Source organism: Passer domesticus, chromosome 6, assembly GCF_036417665.1.
Source record: "Passer domesticus isolate bPasDom1 chromosome 6, bPasDom1.hap1, whole genome shotgun sequence".
Classification (NCBI taxonomy): Eukaryota; Metazoa; Chordata; class Aves; order Passeriformes; family Passeridae; genus Passer; species Passer domesticus.
This window is the reverse complement of record NC_087479.1, coordinates 26,634,916-26,654,783: the sequence shown is the minus strand read 5'-3', so window position 1 is coordinate 26,654,783 and position 19,868 is coordinate 26,634,916. Positions and strand designations below refer to the sequence as shown.

Sequence of the window (19,868 nt, the reverse complement as noted above, 5' to 3'; positions counted from 1 at the left end):
GTGTTGCAGCATTTAATAAATTTTGTTAATGCTACACAAAATGTTTAATGATCTGACCAGCAGTAGAAGAACAGTTGAACTTTGGAGCTTCAGAAATAAGTATGTGCAGTATTTAGGCAAAAGCCAAATCAAAAAACAGAATCCTCTCAGAATCCTAATTTTTTTGTTAGAAGATGAGTATTGTTGGGTCTGTAACACAGCCCAAGAGGGAGTGAACCACATTCCAACTGTGTTATCTTAATGGTAAAGTACCACAAATCAGCAGGTTTGGTTTGGGTTTTTTTCTTAGTGAATGTTTATCTCCTATTTCACTTGGAACAGAAAAAAGTTGCATTTGTGAGATATGTTAGAGAGTGCTGACAGAGGTCCAAGTTACTGTAATGAACACATATTATCTCCTTTTGCGTGTAGGCAGTGGCTGTATGGAAGCAGTTGTTCTAAATAAACTGTTAGGAGGTAATTAGACCTTGGTGCTGCTCTTGCAGCAGGAGTGGAGTCTTGTGTTTCTGTTTGGGATTACAGTCGATCAGCAGTTGAGGCATAGTGGGGATATGAGTACAGAATATCACTTGATATCTGGAGGCTTGGAACTTCACAAGGTACCTGCTGCTTTGTTCCCACTTTGCCTGAGGTGGTCTGGAGTTATTTGCTGGGCTGAGCTGAGTTTCACTGGCTGAGGGGTGTATCATTCTTTCTGCTGAGAAATAGCAGCCATTTAGGTGGCTGCTCATTATGCTCATCTAATTTTCACTGTGGACTGTTTTGTTTTGGAACCTCTCATCTTAGACTGCTTTATAATAATACTTCTTTTTAAGTATATCAGCATTTACAAGTTTCTCTTTCTGATAAAACTATCCATATTCTCAACATTTAAATATGCTCCAGCCACTGCAAGATTCATGTTTCTTTGACTTTCCTTGCCTGAGTTGGCATGTTCTAACCTTCTTTGTTACTCAGTTCCTGTGCAGTCATTTCTTGGGTAGGTACCAGAACCATTTCTTCTGCTACCGTATCTCTCTGTATTTGATGGTGTGCCAGTCTTGGCACACAAACTGTATCCCTTGGTAACAAGTCTGTCTTTGTGGTTGCCCACAAAATACTGTAATTTATGAAAACAAATGAGATGTTTTTATAGCCTGATGGCATCTGACTCATTCATGGCATCTGACTTGCTGACAGTACATAAGATATCCCAGATAATTGTATAGCCTCAGTGCAAGAGTCACTTTCATCTTCTACTGTCTTCTAATTGTGTCCTTTGTCGCCTTTCTGCCCCGTTTTGCATTTAGTCACTTATCTGGGCCACTTAAAATGTTACAAAGGTACGCTGGTATTAACTACAGAAAACTTTTATGCTTCTTTTGAATTGTTTTCATTTAGGGTTTGCAGCAGTTTTTAGTTTTGCTCACCTTTTGCAATAGTGGGCATCATAAGTTTACAAACAACTTTACAAATAAGTTATTAACAAGTACTTCATGCACCTACAGTCAGGTAAAAGCTCATAAACAAAAAGTTCTATGTAGAATGTGAAATTTTCAATAAGAATTGCTCCAGAAAGAAGAAATTAGATTCAGTAGGTTAATCTAGCTATATAGAATGAGGTATTCATAGAATGAAAAAACCTCAGAAAACTGGAAGCAGTCCTAATTTGTTTCAGTAAAAGAGTTTTTTATCTCCCCCATCTGTTTGTTTTGGTGGGGTTTTTTTGTTTGTTTTGTTTTGTTGGGGTTTTTGTTTTGTTTTGTTTCTTTTCTAGTAAATTCTTTTCATCCAGATTTATCATTCCATATTTTGCTTATATAATGTTATATATCACCTTAACTTTAACTTCAGGATTACACAGATGCCTTATAGCTTGTCTAACAAGACCCTGCTAGCAATTATCTTAAAGGAAAAAGAATACTGCCTGGCAATTGCAATAGCAATAGCAACAATCTTCATTTAACTAAACTCAAAATTGCCATCTAAAATTCCTGCTCAACAGCTGGAGAAGCTTTAACTCACTATGCACTTTCCTTTAGGAGGTAGAATCTATTTGAAAGACTGAAAAGTTAAAAAATGTTTTTGGGACAGATTCAGTCATAGTTGTTCCCATAAATTAAGTCAGAGTGTGAATATGTAAGTTGTTTTCTGCAATTTTTTTAAACTTTTTTTGCTCAGCCAGTGGTATACCCAATGCAAATTATGTGTTTAACCAAATCTATAATCAATGGATTATTCCAGCTGCTACAGAAGATTCCATTTTGTATATGTCTTGCCCAGATCAGGTATGTCTCTGTATAGAAAGCTGCAATGAGGTGACCGTGGAAATTGACGTTTTTGGGACAGGGAGAAAGAGAAAAAAAATGTGGTTTCTAAAGGATTTTACTTTAGCTGCAATTCAATATTCCTGCCTTTTTGGTGAGTGGAGAAGCTGCTTTTTGTCCAGAATGCTCATTCATTAAATGAGAAACATACCTGTTTTATGGAGCAGACAATTTCTTTTCTTATTCAACAGAGAGGGCTAATTATTGAAGGGACAGTATTACTCATGCATTTAAAATGGAGATTTTGAGCTAAGGCGATTTGGGTTAAGGTGCCCTAATTCTTACATTGTCCTGAAAGTGTCTGAAATATTAATTCATCTGATCACTGAGTTCACTGCTATACCTCATGAAAAAAAAATTATTTCTCTTCTTCTGAGTCATCTTATGTGTACATTACACTGAAAGTCCAGTGGAACCTTCATCTGTATTGGCTTGAAAGTATTCTGTACATCCAGCCACATAATTGAAAATAATAAGGCCACAATAAATGGGATGGCCTTGGGGTATAACACCCAAGGGATTCAATTGGTGTCGCTTTGTATCAATGTCCATGCATCATGGTAATTGAGGTAACATAACCAATTACCACATTTTAATTAGAGTTGCAAGGACTTGGGAAAATCTGCAATGGTGAGACAGCTCCCTTGAAAAAAAAAAAGAAAAAGAATAAAAAAGAAAGGCACTTCTTTCCACTAGCTTGTTTCTTAGGAGGTAAAGAGCCTGCTTAAATGGCTGTTCAGGATTTTTACCCAACAACCTCCTGATCTCCTGCTTTATAATGCATTTGGAAAAACAAATTGTTAACCTGTACTGTATTGCTTCTGATTTGGTATCTTTATTCTTTTACTCTATTTATCTGTTTCTGTGATACTTTCTGGGAAAGAAAACTGTTTTTCTTTATGTTAGGGATGGTGTCTCTGTTTCTCTACATTTATTTCACTGATGCAATATTTTTTCAACCCATAGAATGACACTTGTTCTAAGCTCAAAAAACACACACTAACTCCCTTGTTTCAGAGGTGAAAAATGACTCTGTCATTGTTCAGTTGTTTGCTTGGTAGCTTCACTAAAAAAACTTGGTTTCTAAAAGTTTCTTATTTCATCACAAGCCATCATTTTGTAAGGTGAGTCCTAGCTAAAATTTTTGCATAAAATTTAGAAGTCCATCAGGAGTGTCTAACACAGCAAAGTACTGAGAGATTATTAACTTAATTGGATGAGAAGGGCTCACTATATATTGTAAAGTGCTGAACAGCCATTACATGATCTATCCATTACAAATTATTTAATGACTTACGTTTTTTGTTTTGGTATTGGACCTCTTCCATATAGTCTGTGACAATACTGTCTCAATGGTTTGCATTTGCTCACTTTGGTGCTTCCTTAAAATATTCAATTTTTAAGTGAGTGGATATTTGATTTTAGAGTTTGTGATATGATGCACCATCCTCATACTTGAGGTGTGTATGCTTTTGAGCTTCTGGGTTGCATTGCACGTCTGATTTGTGACATGAAACAATTATCCATAGGATCTAAAATATAGTTATGCAGATGCTGAACCTAGCTCTAGATTTTTCTTGGATTTAATTGAAGATAGGTAATACATCCCATATTCTCAAGAATATTTTCCCACTAAAAGCTGATTATTGCTGAGAATGTGTTTCTCATAATTTTCTTGAGGACCAGCCATAGTTATGAGGGCAGTCATCATGGCAGTGCCACAGAGTCTGGATGATCTAATAAAACAAAGCTGGGAAAACCCTTGTTGTTGAGCAGATCTTAGTAAAAAATTCCAGACCCAGTCAAGTTTAGTCAAAATTCAGATAAATATTGTGTTATATTCTTATATTCTTGAAAGAGTCTCCTGAGTGGTCACCTGCAACAGTAGGTTTTTAGAGTGAATAGAAAGAAAAAAGAAATATATTTAAGTCTTTCAAAAGAGGGCTCTACTCCATCCTCAGAGACTGCAAATCTTTCTGTCACTACTAAAACTATAAGGTAAAAATCCAAGGGTGAAACACTCCCTACATTTCACCAATCTGCTATATCATTCCACCATTTCCCTCACTCTGGCAGATGTTATGTTTTGCCACAGCTTTTATAAAATGTTGGGAAGTTCAAACTCATAACCCCAGCCAAACCAAACAAATTCTCAGCAATAATCAGCTTTAGTGGGAAAATAAATGATCTTCAGAAATTGGAAATATGATGTTTCCAAAGCACACCAATGCTGAAAGAACTGTCAAACACCATTTAAACATCAAAAATACCTCATTAAAAAATAAAAGCTAAAATGGTTAGGTTTTCATTTTCAATCACAGAGGTCTTCAAAAGAACTCACTTCCTATTTAGGCACTTAAGTAGGGGGTCAGATATTTAATAGGGCTCACCAGACACTGATTCTCATTGCAATGCATTGTGTTCAAATTACAGTATGAAGTCAGTGTTTTATTTAGATGCTTAATATCCACTAATCAGAAGTTTATGATTCAAGCCAAGATTGTTTTAAAAATTACAGTTAAGAGAAATGTGAAATTCACAAACTTGTGATTTTTTTAGTTAGTTTAATGTGTTGTTGCTCTGCATGTCTAATCAATCCAGTTCTGCAAGGAGCAGTATATAAGTGTAATTGAGGCTAATGTTCAGATCTCTTTTTTCCAAGAGTTTTCAAACAAAATAGTTTTTAGAAAAAGAGGAAGAAACCTTATTTTCTGATAAGCTGCACTGCAGTTTTTCCATCTTAAAGAGGCCTTCCATATTGGATGATAGGGCCATAATACTTATGCCACTATGGAAATATATTTGCAGGATCTTCAAGAAGTATATGCATAGTCAGCATCTCATTGTTTACTATTATAGGATATTCTAGGAGCTGCATCAGCTCTAAGCAGACAGAAATACAATTAAAAATGATTTTAAAAATAAATTAAAATAACAAAGGTAAAATTATTTACTATTTTTTCTTAACACACAAAAGAAAAGGTACCCAATAAAATTATCAGTCAGGAGATTTAAAACAATCAAAAGGGAACATTATTTTCATGGAGTGCATAATAAAAATGAATTTTTTTCCTACAGGATGTGGAGGATAGCAAAAATACAAATTACTTCAGTAAGTAATCAGAGAAATTAATGGAGGAGACCTCAATTAATGCTTATTAAATTCCAACTCTGAAAGTCAGCCCACAGGCTGACTTCTCAAATTAGGGAGGGCAGCTTCTATATCCTTCTATGTGTTTGAGGGTTTTCTAACTTCTCCATAAACATTCACTACCAACCACTGCAGGAGATGGACTCAGCTGAAAGGACAGTTGGTCTTACCTAAAATGACTGTTGCTGTTTGAAAGCACCTGAACTAATAGACTTGGAGGCCTGTCTATGCTATTTGTACAGTAAAGAAATTTTACAATATGCCTAGAGAGTTTTAATTGTATTTGGAGGGGGTTTTGCTATTTCCAAAAGCTGTAATGTAGCTGTTTAGGTAGCATGCTTTCACCAGAAGAAAAATTTCAAAAATGTACCCATTTAACAGTTTAACAAGACATTTCTAGCATAGTTTTTCTGTAAAACATACAGATATTATAATAAATCCATCTACTTAATATTTAAATATGCACATACATTTATATCAGAGGTGCTATAGTAATACCATAATACGCAATAAATAACAAAATGTAAATAATGAGCAGTGATTATCTGAGTTTCATTTCTCCTTATATATAAGACATTTGTGTCATTGTTGTAGCTCTAATCCATATCCAGGTCTTCGTGTTTGGTGTGTGCAGTAATATGTAAATTACCTAGCCAGCTGCGTTAAGCAGTGTTTGTTTATTCTATTTCTTTTGGCATAGCATACAACTGAATTTCTGCCAAAAATGTGGCTGCTTCAGGGAGCACTGTTTGAGTTGAAGGAAGTTTTGAAAAGAAAGAAATATCATGAGTTTTTACTCTGTAAAACAGTATAATCAAAAGAAACTCTGTTCATAAAAAAGACCTGTATTAATGTAAAATAATGAGCTTGTAAAATACAGTGAGCAAACAGAATCTTTTTAGAACACTGTTTACATCGACTTTGTAAACAAGAATACAATACTAAGAGGCAGTGACTTCTTTCATGTGTGGGAAGCATGACTAAAAGTGGTGAAATGCGAAAAAGGAAAGTATAAGAAAAATTATTTTTAAATGGCATATTAATATCCCCTAACACATAGAGTTAAGTGGATTTAAATTTAGAAACCAGTGACGTTTAAATGTTAAAAAATTGCATTAATGATGCAAGAGCTATCTACTTACACTTGCAGTCCTTTCAGTCTTGTCTGACACTTCCTTTTTTATCCAGCCAGCTAATTTCCCCTCCTTTGTGAGGAGTAACTGTTTTCACACTAGTGCTTACCCAGCAAGCCTCCTCATTGTTTCATGGTTAATTATCTTCTTGAGCTTCACCTTCTCAAGCAAGGGAGAAAGACTGGGCCTCCCCGCAGCTCTAATGAAAGCTAAGTTTGAGAGATTCACTTTGTGAATAAATGCAGTGTCTGATCTACAAACATAATAAATGAGTTCCTAAACTTATGGAGTCACAGCTCATTCAGCAGGTTTACTGGTTTACTGAACAATTCAGAAAGACGCTTTATTCTAAAAATCCATTTTGATTTTTAGAAGGGAATATTGTTTCAGTGTGAAACAAAATACCATAAACTGTTCCAAAACTTCTAAGCACTACACAAAAAGTACATGTCAAACATACAGTTTCAGTAAAAACCTGAGCACCTGCATGAAAGACTTTGTGCTCTATACTGCATATTAACACTTCTACTGATAACATTAATACTAATAGTCCTGTGCCCCTCAGTTATTGCTTTGTAAACTCTTAGTATTCATTGGACTTTTTGTGCCTAACCAGCACAGAAAATGGTCATTGTGGATAGACTAAAATCTTCAACTTATGTTTTGATTTGAGCCCAAGTTTAAGCTGTGTAACATTTAAAATAAACTCACCTGTAACAGAAGAAAGTTGAATAATGGCAATATAATGACTTTATAACAGTGAGTTACTCCCCATTTTAATTTTTTACTCTGTGTGACTAAAACAGACATGTATCTGTCCGACACAATAGCAAGATATAGTTGTCTACTACTTTGGCTTCTTCCAAGTGAATTTCTTCAAAGATTGCTTATATCAAATAATTTTGCAAGTGACGAAACCAAACGGTGCACTTGAGACACTGCACAGGACCTATTCAATGTACTAGGTTAGATTGGAAATTCCAGTCCTTTTTTCCCAGCCATCTCCAGAGCTGTGTTGATATCTGTTATGTATAGAGAGAGGTATAAACATCATCACTTACCAGAGAAGGTGAAAAGAAAATAATCTGGAAGTTCAAAGATGAGATGATCTTGGTGAAAGAGCTCTGCCTACCTAGGGACTGCTTATATTTGGAGATTAGGGCAGTGTTTCTATATTGCAACATTTGAAGAGCAGCTTTTCTTAGATATAGGCTGTGTAATGGCAAGGAACAATTGTGCTGTTGTAGCCTCAAAGTGCTTACCATTGTAATTTTGATTCATTGCCAGAACTCCCTGCCATTTACTGACAACTGTGGTGTTTAACTTAGCACTTGGAAATCCATAGGTGGGCAGACTGTGCAAGTACTTGTAATATACAGTATTCTTCTAGCCTTTGATTTAACAATACTTGCTTATTGTCTCCCCTCAAGTTGATATTTTAAATTTACAGATGGTGAATCAATCGCTTCAGGAAATGCCAGAGCTGAAATTGCAGAGAAATTGCATTGAAAATTTAAATAAGGGGGACAGGGAGTCCATTCTCATTGATAATGTGAATTTGGTGGTCTCTCAACTGATTCAGAAGAAGAAACTGATGATAGGGATGGGTATTTTTCATGCAGTCCTGTTATTCATAAATAATAGATAAAGTCTCCCTTTCCAGTATACTGAAAGAATTTTTTGTTTAGAAATTCAAGTCTCTCTATTCCAGTTCTTGATGAGAAAACTTTCTTCCTAGGTTTCTCCTAAGGTCAAGCTCCCAAGGGCTTATGTCCTGCTCTTTTGTACCTTATATCTGTCTATGTTTCTATGGTGATTCTCACTCTTCAGAGTTTTTCACAAACCCTCATTTCTGCTGAAACAAAGCTCTTTAAAATGCCGTTATTTTGGTGTCCTGATGTACCTGCTCTAGATTGGAGATGGCTATTGCATGTACTGACTCCATTCATAGCATCCACTGAGTTCTTCTTGTTTAACTGAGAGTACACTGTTAAAGGAGTACAGTTCCAATGTAAATGATACTAAATTGAAATTATTATTAACAGCATGCAGGCCTCTTAACTAGTATAAAAAGAAAGCAACAATGATTTTATTATTATTTATTATTGCCACTTTGCTTTGTTGGTACAAATTTATTTATGAGCATTTAAGTGTGGAATGCAATTGATTTGGCTTTAATTTGATGTTCCACAGGTTCCCTGGTTTTTCTAGATATTTTATAGTCTTAACTATAAAGAAGCCGTTTGGGTCAAATTCTGAGACTTTGCATGGATGAACTCCCACCAACTTGCATGGGCATGTATCTGAGGTGTAGTGCCAGGATTTGCTCTGTTCTGCGTGTGCATGGAAACATTTTGGTTTTAGATAAAGCCAGGAATGTTTTTCTAAGAGTTTCATAAAGGGCTTGTGATAGCTTCTTGAACAAAGAAAAACATATATTTCTCTGAAGTAAAGGTGAGATATGAAATGACATTCAAGGGCAAAAAATCCTGTCATGTAACCTCTTGACAGATGAAAAGAAAGCTACAAAGCAGTAAAAACAACAGTTGGTAAAATATGTCATGTAGCCAGGTTTTCTCATCACAAAAAAAAGCCCAAATACACAACTTGGGATATAGGTCTGGGATTGTAAACCTATTTGGATGACAATATTACCCAATATAAAAATGTTATAGATGTTCTTCTTTCTAGTAACATCTAAAGGGATTCTTTAGCAAATAAGAAACACAGATGTTAGAAAGGATATGGTGGCAAAAAAAAAAGAGGAAAATGCTTCTGTAGAGGATGGAAAACAGATAATGGGTAGGTCATTAACAATGATCCTTTGGACACAGAGCAGGGACTGAACTCATTGAGTCCCTGCTTTTGCCTTGATCTGTGATCAAAGTTAGTCCCTGCAGGCCTTCTGCTGACATGGCTCACCTTCTGTTTCAGCCTGGCTTGTACACTCCAGTGTGATGTGTGAGTGGAGTGTGATGGAGAGGCTGGAGCCTTTCACTCTTTTGTCCATCTGACACTGCAGGCAGCTTACCAAGGAGATAGAATACCCTCACTCCTCCTATGCAGGCACAACTGACCCCAGAATTTTACCTAGCATCAAGTGACATAGAAATAGCAGAAAAATGCTTAGAGAATGGACATTTTCCCTGACTTCTAAAATACTCCTCCTACTAGCTGGGCATCCTCTTAAAATGTCACTGCAGTATTTTACCTGTTGTTTAGAAGATGTGCCCATAAGCTGCTGCCATGATAAAGAAAATTACCTGTTTTAAAACCTAGGTATGAAAATAGTAGTCCTTCAGACTGTTATTTCTGAGCATTATCAGAGAACTTCAAACATCATCATAGAAACCTGAACAAAGGTGGAGTCTCTGTTGTTCCCAGCTCATACTGAGACCCTTGCGGGTTACATGCATGACTGCACAGGGTAGAGGCAAAGTCAGTGTCCTTCCTGTGGTACAGGAATCTGTGCATACAACCTCCCTGGCACTACCTGTGAGCATACATGACCCCTAGAAGAGAAGGAGGAACTCTGCATGTGCAGGATTGAGCATGTAATGGCATTGAGAGAGGCAATAATAACAACTGTAAAATGCAGTCAGAGATTACCATAGATTTAGATCTTATTTACTCAGGATTTAAATGTGTACTTGCTTTTAATTGCAATTCTAATAAATGTGTAAGTTCATGTATGTTTCTTTCATACTCTGTGATAAAGCATGCTGCTTCCATATAGTCTGAGAATGTATTGTAATGTGTAGGCCACTTTGGTATTATGAACAGGGAATATTATGCATATGCATATGCTTATGCATATTAAAAATTGGTGGTGGGAAATGGGGATAGTTTTTTTGATGACTGTGATATAGGGAACACCATTTAGAAAATGAGTTTAAGTGAGGCAGAGGTGAAGTGGCACTGTACACGACTATTTCCCTCAGCAGAAGTACTTGGCATGCTTGCATTTTTCAAAAGACAAAATCATGTTTGTCTTCCTTGAATGTGCACACATTCCTGGAGGTGGGGGATGGTTTTCTGTCCTTTTTCTTTTTTCCCTGGCCCTTAAATTCAGTTGAGTTTGAATAATTTGGCCACAGCAACTGGAGGATATGTTGCAGGGAGGGAGGAAGAACAGAGTTTGTATTTATTATTGTAAAAGCTCTTTTTTTCATGTTAATTCCTTTAAAAAATATAATAGTACGTAGGGGTTACATTTCAGGCCTGTTTCACCAACACAAAGTATCTGTACTGGAGTAGCACATGCAAATGAAGCCAAAACACAGAATCATTGTTTAATATAATTTGCTTCAGAAAAAAAGCTAAACTATTCCTGTGTTAGTAAAAAAAATTAAAAATTTCATTTTGACACTTTTCCTTAGAGTGTTGGGGCTGAGGAAATGTCTTTATTTGTCTTAACAATCTTATTTCTTCCCATTAACATTTTCTGCAGAGTAACTGGTTAGCTATTAAACACTAACTCTACAAGGATTTAAGAACACACCTAATTGTGCTCACAAGAGTTATCCCTCTGAAATGGGAATGCTTTCCTGAGCAAAATAGTTCTGGATTCAAAGTAGGAATTGCTAAAATCCTTAAAGCAGCACTTTCAAATACATTAGAATTAATTTAACCTTTCACTCTTCTGAGTCTATAATTTGATTGATTATTCACTTAATATACTTAAAACTTCTCATGCAACAGTATATGCTTCCTAAGTGTTGTTTATCTAGCAGTAATATGCAAAAAAAAATAGGAATATGCATAATATTGTGCATTTTTGCTTCTTATTACATTGATTTTTTTTACTTTCTTGGTCAAAACTATTTGCTGCTTCTTACTTTTCTTAGTGATCTTAGAGATCTTCTCTAAATAGTAGTATTTAGTGACTTTATAATGTTGAAGACCACTCAGACCTACTTTAAAACTACCCATTTTTAGAAAAATTAAATACACGTTTTTAAGTTTCAGAATTCCAGGAAATTTAGTGCCATCAATTACACAAACAAAAAGTATTTGCCAGACAGGACCCAAAAAAAAAAAAAAAAAAAAAAAAAAAAAAAAAAAAAAAAAGTGTTTGCCAGACAGGACAGGTATCTTTGCAACGTTTTACCACAGACTTCAGCAAAGCCAGGGCTTAAGAGTCAGCATACAGGGCTCACTCCATTGAAATGTGATGTTCTGTAGCACACTCCAGGACTCTCTGGAGATCAGCATGTCTGTCTGTGATAGACCCCTTCCTTTTTGAGTATTTGCATTTCAAGAAGGGATCATAGAATCAGACAGTCATACAGTCAAAGAATGGTTTGGCTTAGAAGGGACCTCAAAGATCATCTAGTTCCAATCCCCCTACCACACACAGACTCTTTCTCTGGACCACTCAGATATCTTGATCCAGGCTAGGTAGAACTTCCTTTGGAGTCTTCCTCGAGAGTCAAACTCTCTAGGAAAGACATATTCTTAATTAATTGAAACAAAATAAAAAAAACATAATGCAGCTCTTATACAAGTACAGGTTTCCCATTTGTAAATGGCAGTAGAAGATTCATCTACTTTGTGTAAAAGATGAATTGTACAATACTATACAGTTCATTCAAATGAATAACATAGAGGAAGAAACAACACCATTTTTCCCAGTAAAGTGAGCAAGCAGCATTTATCTCTGGCACTATCTGACATTTATCATTTGTACCCTACTCTGTATAACACAAGTAAAGGATAAAGTTGGCAAATTTTAAGCATTCTGTTGGCAAGACCTAACAATCTATTGCTAATATGATAACTCCAATCATCCAGCATCCTACCTCTGCACTCAGCAGCCTGAAAAAGAGATAGCTGATAAGATAAAAATGGTTCCTAAAAATTCCTGGGTCTTTACTTCACTACTGCTGTCAGTGCAAATGTCAGCTGGAGTGACACCACCTTCCATTCTTCACTCCAGAGATTTATTCCAGAGGCTATGGCATGGCACTTCCAAAAACTATTTCAGTCTCTGCCTTGCTTGAACAGTTCACTAAATTTTGTAAAAAAATGTAGGGAAAATATATACCTGTACTAAAAACGCCAAATTCAAAATGTGTTTGACTTAAACTGAGTGGTTTGTTTCAAAGTTAAAACTTTTCCTGTACTTTGGAAGGGCTGCCAGTGTAGCTGATAACCACTAAAGTTGTACTTCAAGGGATATGATGTTTTTAACTGCAGTAGTAATTTACTAATATCAATTTAGTCAGTTCCTTGGAGAGAGAAAGCTATATTAGTAAAATGACCATATCTACATAGAAGTCTTTGCAAGTATAAACAACAATCAGAAGGAAAATAAAATAAAACAAGACTAAATAAAATAAAATAAAAAAATTTAAAAATCCCCTGCCATCAAGCTAAGCCTGCAAAACTTCTGAGTATATGCCAGGCCTCAGAAAAGCATGTGCATTTTAAGAATAAAAAAATAGGCTTTGAAGTGAGGAGCACTCAGTGAAGATGAATGGGCTGAGGTCACAACTCTACATGTTTTATTGTTTTAGTCCATCTGACTTGCTGAACAAACAAGCAGCCAAGTGCTGATTTACAGAGGGAAGGTTATCTTCCTGACCAATGAGGACCAAATGTTTTGTTTTGAAACAGAATCAGATTCTATGGAACATAAAATTCTTGGAACCTGCTGCTGATTTCCTGCCTTCAGTAGTTTCTTCTTGCAGCTGGCAGAAGCTTAAAACAGTAAAATCAAGCAGTTTAGGAAACTTCCCACAGCAATGTCTTCCTAATGCTGAGTATGACAGGGTCATAAAACATGACACAGAGAAAATGAGCCATTGAATCTGATTTCTTTTTTAATCTAACAGGTTTTCAAATGATTATATTTTCTTGCATTTTACTTAAATGTTAGTTAAGGGTCAGCTACAGCTGGAAAACTGAGTCCAACTAAGTACAAACCAGGAGCTTTAATTAAAACACAGCAAACTGGCAAATCCAAAGAAAGATTTCTGGACTCCACAATGTACAGAACTGCTCTGATAAACATAACTGTCTAGCAAATGGGTGTCTTCACAGGAATTTTTCTTTAGCCAATGTCTCATGGGGGAAAAAAAAAGAACTCTAGCAAAAGTACTGCATAAAATCTTTGGGGTAGGTAGATCCACAAAGAGATTCAAACCTTCAGCATTAGTCATGACAGATTCACAAAATACCAAAGACCTCCTAACCTGCCAAGAATGAAAAAATTCTTTCACACCTGCAGTTCTGCCCATTGTTATATGTGATAGCTTAACATAGCTGCAGTACTCAGGGACCTGCATTACAGCTAAGCCCAATGAGACATGAGCACACAGATTTATCTTAGATGGAGAGAGTCTTGATTTGTCAAATAAGTTAACAATTACATCACCCCGTTGAATGGTGGATAGCTGCCAAGTTTGAGGGAAATAATTCTGCCTGATTTCCGTTGATTGTTTTAGCCTTTTATTTACTGGACATACTGGGATGATATAGCCTTGTTTCTTGCACAGAAGCAACACCACCTATATCCATAATTAAATATGCACTGGAGCAGAGATTTGGCACTATCTGTGTCTGTGTCTCTTGCTGATTAAACATGCCAAACACAGTACTGCAGGACAAAATCCTCCTCATCTAAACCAAAATAATATTTGTTTGATGCAAAATGACACAGGACAAGAAAGCTTCTTTTAAGAACAGCATATAGGTAGGGCTTCTCCTGACACAATAGGAGTTAATATCTCTTATGCCCAGTCTGGCAAAGTGTCCCAGCCCAAAATCTGTGTCCTAACTATCACAACCTGTCACAAAAGGGCTGTGACGCTTTAGTTCCTACTTCAAAGAGAATTTCCAGCTGAGAATTGAAGTCAGAAGTACATGCCTCTCCCTGCACAATTAGCCTTGGCCAGGTCTTGATGAATCTAAGTTGGTAACTAAGTTGTGCAAAACTGCACTTTGTTGGAGTACAGCTTCATTTTATCTGCTTTATATTTGCTGGGATTTGCTCTTGCTGTTTGGCCTCATGTCAAAGCTGTATTTTAAAATATCACTTCCTCAAAGATAATTGGAGAAAGCAGAAGATCAGAGTTGAAAGGTTTCTTGGAAGAAGTGTTTGTGTTTCTGGATACAGTGATCACTGTTCAGCTGTTCAGATGATTTAAACTAAACAGTACTACATTAGTCAACAGTTCTATTACAAGACTCCTTGTAAAAGCAAAGCCTTTTCTAATAAGGAGGCCTCTCAGGAAATAGAAAAATAAAGTGAAATTAATTTGTGTTCAGCCCCCAAATCAGGGACCATTTCAGTCTTATTTTCAATTAAAGTGATTTGGTACTGTTGGCCACTTGACAAATAATATTTGAGTGAGAAAAGTTGTCAAGGTGTTCCTTCTCTTCCACACATGTTTCTAGAAGGAACAATTCTTGTTATCACATGTTCTGAGTCATAATAACAAACATTACTGGAAAGTTACAAATATTTTAAAAGAAAATTAAGTTTCTTACACTTATTTATCAGTCCTTTTTCAGAGAAAGGTACTAGAGCAGACATTATTTGAAACGCTTGTAGTACTTGATCTTTCAGCTGAACATACCAAAATTCATTATTCTTACTTACTAGTCATTTGTACTGCCTTTATTATCAACTAAAGAATAATACAAATTCTAGCAAAAATTCATCAAGACTTTTGATCTGTTGTTTTAAGGCTGACTACAGAGAAGTTTGTTACAAATATTTAAAAAATCCTTCCATAAATCCTTTACTTCTTACCTATTTTAAACTTAAACAGGCTAAGTTTTTCATATATACAACATAATTGCCTATTTTTCACTAACACACTCCTGTGTGATTCCAAGTTAAAACTTCTTATATATAAAGTGACTAGCCACAATTAATATATATTAAAGTAAAATTTCTGTATTTTGTTTTGACAGCAAATAAAAAGAAACAAAGAAGTCTAAGAAAACTTTGAAAATGTAATTGGTTTCATTTTAATTGATCATTTTAATAGCACACAAAGCGTAACAAAATTAAAAGCCTATTAGTGATCATTGTTCCAAAAATGCACTTTACTTCCATTAACTTACATGATTTTAGTGGGAGCACATTTAAAGTACAGCTGTAAATATTTTTAATCTTTGATTTTTTCTTTTTACAGGAGCCTCTAAATGTTATTGATCCCAGTTTGATGGATCTAAATGGTCCAAGTGAAGATGCACTAGAATGGGATGAAACTGACATAAGTAATAAGCTCATCAGTATTCATGAAGACTTAAGTGATCCTGATCAGGAGCTCAAGAAGGATGATCTAAACCAGAAACCTGCTTCAGAAGAATGTGGTGATAATGATGTGAATGAGGATGAAAGTATAAGTAATCATGGAATTCCTCTTTATTGTCCCAACATTACTTCCCCTCCAAATCCTCACATCTATCAGGTCTATAGTCTTCATAATATTGAATTATCAGAAAAAAAACATATGCCTTTTTTGAAAAAAACATCCCGACTCTCCAATGTAATGCAGTCTAACATTTTAAACAAAAGTCTCAGTAAAGATTCATCATTTTCATCTACCAAATCTCTGCCAGATCTAATAGGAGGTACCACATTGGCAAAGCCATATAACTGCATGTATCAGAGTGGGAACATAAGCAGACATTCTGAGAGTGAGAGTGGGATAGTGAGTGAATGTGATACAGAAACTACAAATAATTCAGAAATTTTTTTGCTAAATGATATTGAAAGCAGTCAGAGTAATCCTGAAATTGGGCATGTGGAAATCCAAGTAGATAATGTAATAAAACCAAAACTAAAGCAAGATGATGAAGATCATACTAGTCTTTCAGATGATTTCCAGTTGGCTCCTTCTGCATGCTGTGGAAGTGAAAATGATGAGGATTTGGACAGCATTACTATGTCTAACCCTGGTTGTCCAGAAGAATTGCAAGGAAAACATGATGTGTTTACATTTTATGATTACTCATATCTTCAAGGCTCCAAACTCAAATTACCAGTGATAATGAAACAATCACAGATTGAAAAAACTCATACAGAGGGTAGTTTCTTTCATGACTTTTGTTTTGACAAAATACCTGGTAAATCCGAGCATAAGTCTGGAGAGTCACAACCAGATGGGTTTATTCATGATCATACTCTGGCAAGTATCTGTGGAGAATCAGATCCCAATTCCGGTAAATCTGCAGAAACTGTAAAAAAATTACCTGTTACAGAGAATACGAGACAGGTTTCCACTTTATCTCATAGTTCTTCTTTAGAATCTCTGTCGGTAGTAGGTGATTTGTTCAGCTCAGGTATTTTTAAAAGTGGAGATGGTCTTCAGCGAAGTGCCTCTTTGGAGAGCTGGCTGACTTCCTACAAAAGCAATGAAGATCTTTTCAGTCATCATGGCTCTGGAGACATAAGTGCAAGCAGTGATTCTGTTGGAGAGCTCAGTAAAAGGACATTAGATCTTTTGAATCGCTTAGAGAATATCCAGAGTCCTTCAGATCAAAAAATAAAGCGCAGCATCTCTGATATGACACTCCAAAGTAGCTCTCAAAAAATGTCTTTTACTGGACAGCTGTCTCTAGATATTGCATCTTCAATCAATGAAGATTCAGCAGCTTCTCTCACTGAACTCAGCAGCAGTGAGGATCTTTCTCTCTGCTCTGAAGACATTGTACTACACAGAAATAAAATACCAGATTCAAATGCATCATTTAGAAAACATCTTAATAGATCTGTAGCTGATGAGAGTGATGTCAATGTCAGCATGATTGTTAATGTCTCCTGCACTTCTGCTTGCACTGATGATGAAGATGACAGTGATTTGCTTTCAAGTTCCACCCTTACCTTAACTGAGGAAGAGCTAGGTATCAAAGATGAAGATGACGACTCCAGTATAGCAACTGATGAGGATATTTATGAAGAATGCAATTTAATTTCAGGACTTGATTATATAAAAAATGAGCTCCAAACCTGGATTAGACCAAAATTTTCCTTGACAAGGGAGAAAAGAAAAAGTAACCTCAGTGAAGAAATTCAGCGCAGTAAAGAAGTTAGTAATGAGACATCAAAAGCCACAGATACATTAAGCATTGAAACACTACTGAATGGTTCAGTGCAGAAAATATCAGAAAATAATGGCAATAGTAAGAATATACCATGTGATCGTCAAAAAGGGACAAAGAGCCACCCAATGAAAGATATCTCTCAGGTTGTGAAGGATCAGCTTGTGGATGATATGGAGAATGGCAATGTTGAAAATACTCTTGGCAGTCAAAAGGAAGGCCTTGTTAGTGTTGCAGCAACCCCCAAAACTCATGCATCACTTGATGTCAGAGAAGCTGAAAATGAGTGTGGTGTCTGTGAAGCATTTACAGACAGTTCAGATGATTCACATATGGATGGCAAGGAGACTGTTCTTTCCTCAGCTGTATCCAGGAACCCTCCAAGAGAATGTCAAAGTCATCTTCAGGCTGATCATCACTCTGTTGCTTCCTCTCCTGCAAAAAAGCCTTGCCTTGAATCTTCCTCAGAAATTAATTCTGTAGGCATACAAGATACAGCTTTACAGCCGTCCTTACCTAGTGGTCAACAACACAGAATAAACGCTACTGAAAAATTTCCTGATTGCTGTGCAGCCTTGAAGTGCAATGAAGCAGAATGCAACTCATCAGCCAATGGTTTTGATTTGTGCTGTAACTGTGAATCTGCTGATTTTGATAAAAAAAACATGGAAGATGGCTCAGTACACAATTTTGTGAGGGAGATAATAGACATGGCATCAACAGCTTTGAAAAGTAAGTCACAACCTGAATGTGAGTCATCTGCTCCAGCTTCATTAGCACAGATCAAGGAAAAAGTCTTAGAACACTCTCACAGACCCATCCAGCTAAGGAAAGGAGACTTCTATTCTTATCTTTCACTTTCTTCTCATGATAGTGACTGTGGAGAGGTAATCAAATACATAGAGGAAAAAAGCAGCACTCCTGTGCCACTGGACTTCACAGATGAGAGAGAAGATATTGAATGCTTCTTTGAAGCCTGTCCTGAGGAAGAACGGGTTGAGCAGCAGCAACAGGCTATTTCTAATGGTTCTTCTGAAGCACAAGTTGAGCAGCAGCAAACTATTTCTAACGCTGTTTCTGAAACATCTGCAGAGTCACTAGGTGAAGTGACTCCAGAGTCATTAGAATTTAAAACTTCTTCTGAAGGTAGGGATTTATCTTTCTTATGTGGGGATGACAATGATATAAATATTCCAAATACTAACCAAAAATATACATCAAGTAATTCAAAAAATGCTGATGATGATTTGCTGTTTTCAGATGGACGAAATGAAAGTTTGGAAAAGAATTCTCCAGAGGTTAGCACTAAAAAGTGTAGTGCAGGAAAATCACCTGGAACAGAAGATAAGAAAAGATGTGTTGCTGCTTCTGAAGAGGCTTCAACTACAGAGCTTCAGATAAAGCCTGGCCAGTCACAGAAAAAGGATGGTTTGCCTCAGAACAGAAAAACTCTTACTTGTGAAGAAAATCTCCTGAAACTTCATAAGGAAAGACATATAAATATGCACAGATAGAATGTAACCCTCCCAAGGCACATAGATTATTCTAAAAACAGGTATGTACTCTACAAGTTGCACTTTTTTTTTTTTAACTTTTTTTTAAAACTTTTTTTTTTTTTACAACAAAAGGAGATGAATCATCAGTCAGGGTTTCTGTTTCATGGTAGTGCTATGTCATTTGTTTTGATTACACTATAATCCCAGTTTACATGCCACTAGTCAACAAATGCAGTGAATACTAATTGCTTTTTGCCCTTTGGCTTTGCACTGACTGGAGCTGCTCCCTTCTGGAACAAGTCTGCTATCTTGCAGAACCTGGGAATTCTTCCAACATAATATATCAGCCTCCTTTCCCTCCTCAGCTGAGGGAACCAGAAACCATCCCTGCTCATTGATGCCTTTCTCCTCAGGCATCTGGTCTTAGGAGGGGTTCAAAAGCACTTGATATAGCTGAACTTCCAGTTCTACAAGAACTAGTTTGTTTGACTAGTGAGCTGGAGTTCTACAATATTTATAGACAAACCATGAAGAACGGCTAAGCAGACTGGAGAATAGAGAGATAATACGTAATCTCCTGATGCCAGCTTACCATGATTTTAATTCAGTAAGCCATTATTAAGAACAGAATTATTACAACATAGCTTAGGCCAAAAGTTGAGGTTTCCAAAAACAAAAAAATCTTTACAACATCATGAAAGTATATAATGTGAGGGTAATGGAG

The 19,868-nt window shown here is 36.1% G+C and overlaps 1 protein-coding gene across 8 annotated transcripts in view; it reads left to right on the top strand.

The window, feature by feature from the left end:
* Positions 1-19,868, top strand: part of AKAP6 (A-kinase anchoring protein 6) — a 294,626-nt gene that overhangs the window by 265,741 nt on the left and 9,017 nt on the right. For 7 of the 8 annotated variants that reach the window (XM_064424001.1, XM_064423994.1, XM_064423997.1 and 4 more), the window contains one exon: positions 15,737-19,203. In XM_064424001.1, coding sequence (XP_064280071.1) covers positions 15,737-19,162 — 3,426 coding nt within the window. In that variant the 3' untranslated portion in view covers positions 19,163-19,203. The remainder of the gene's footprint in view (positions 1-15,736; positions 19,204-19,868) is intronic. The other variant, XM_064424002.1, reaches the window with a different exon arrangement.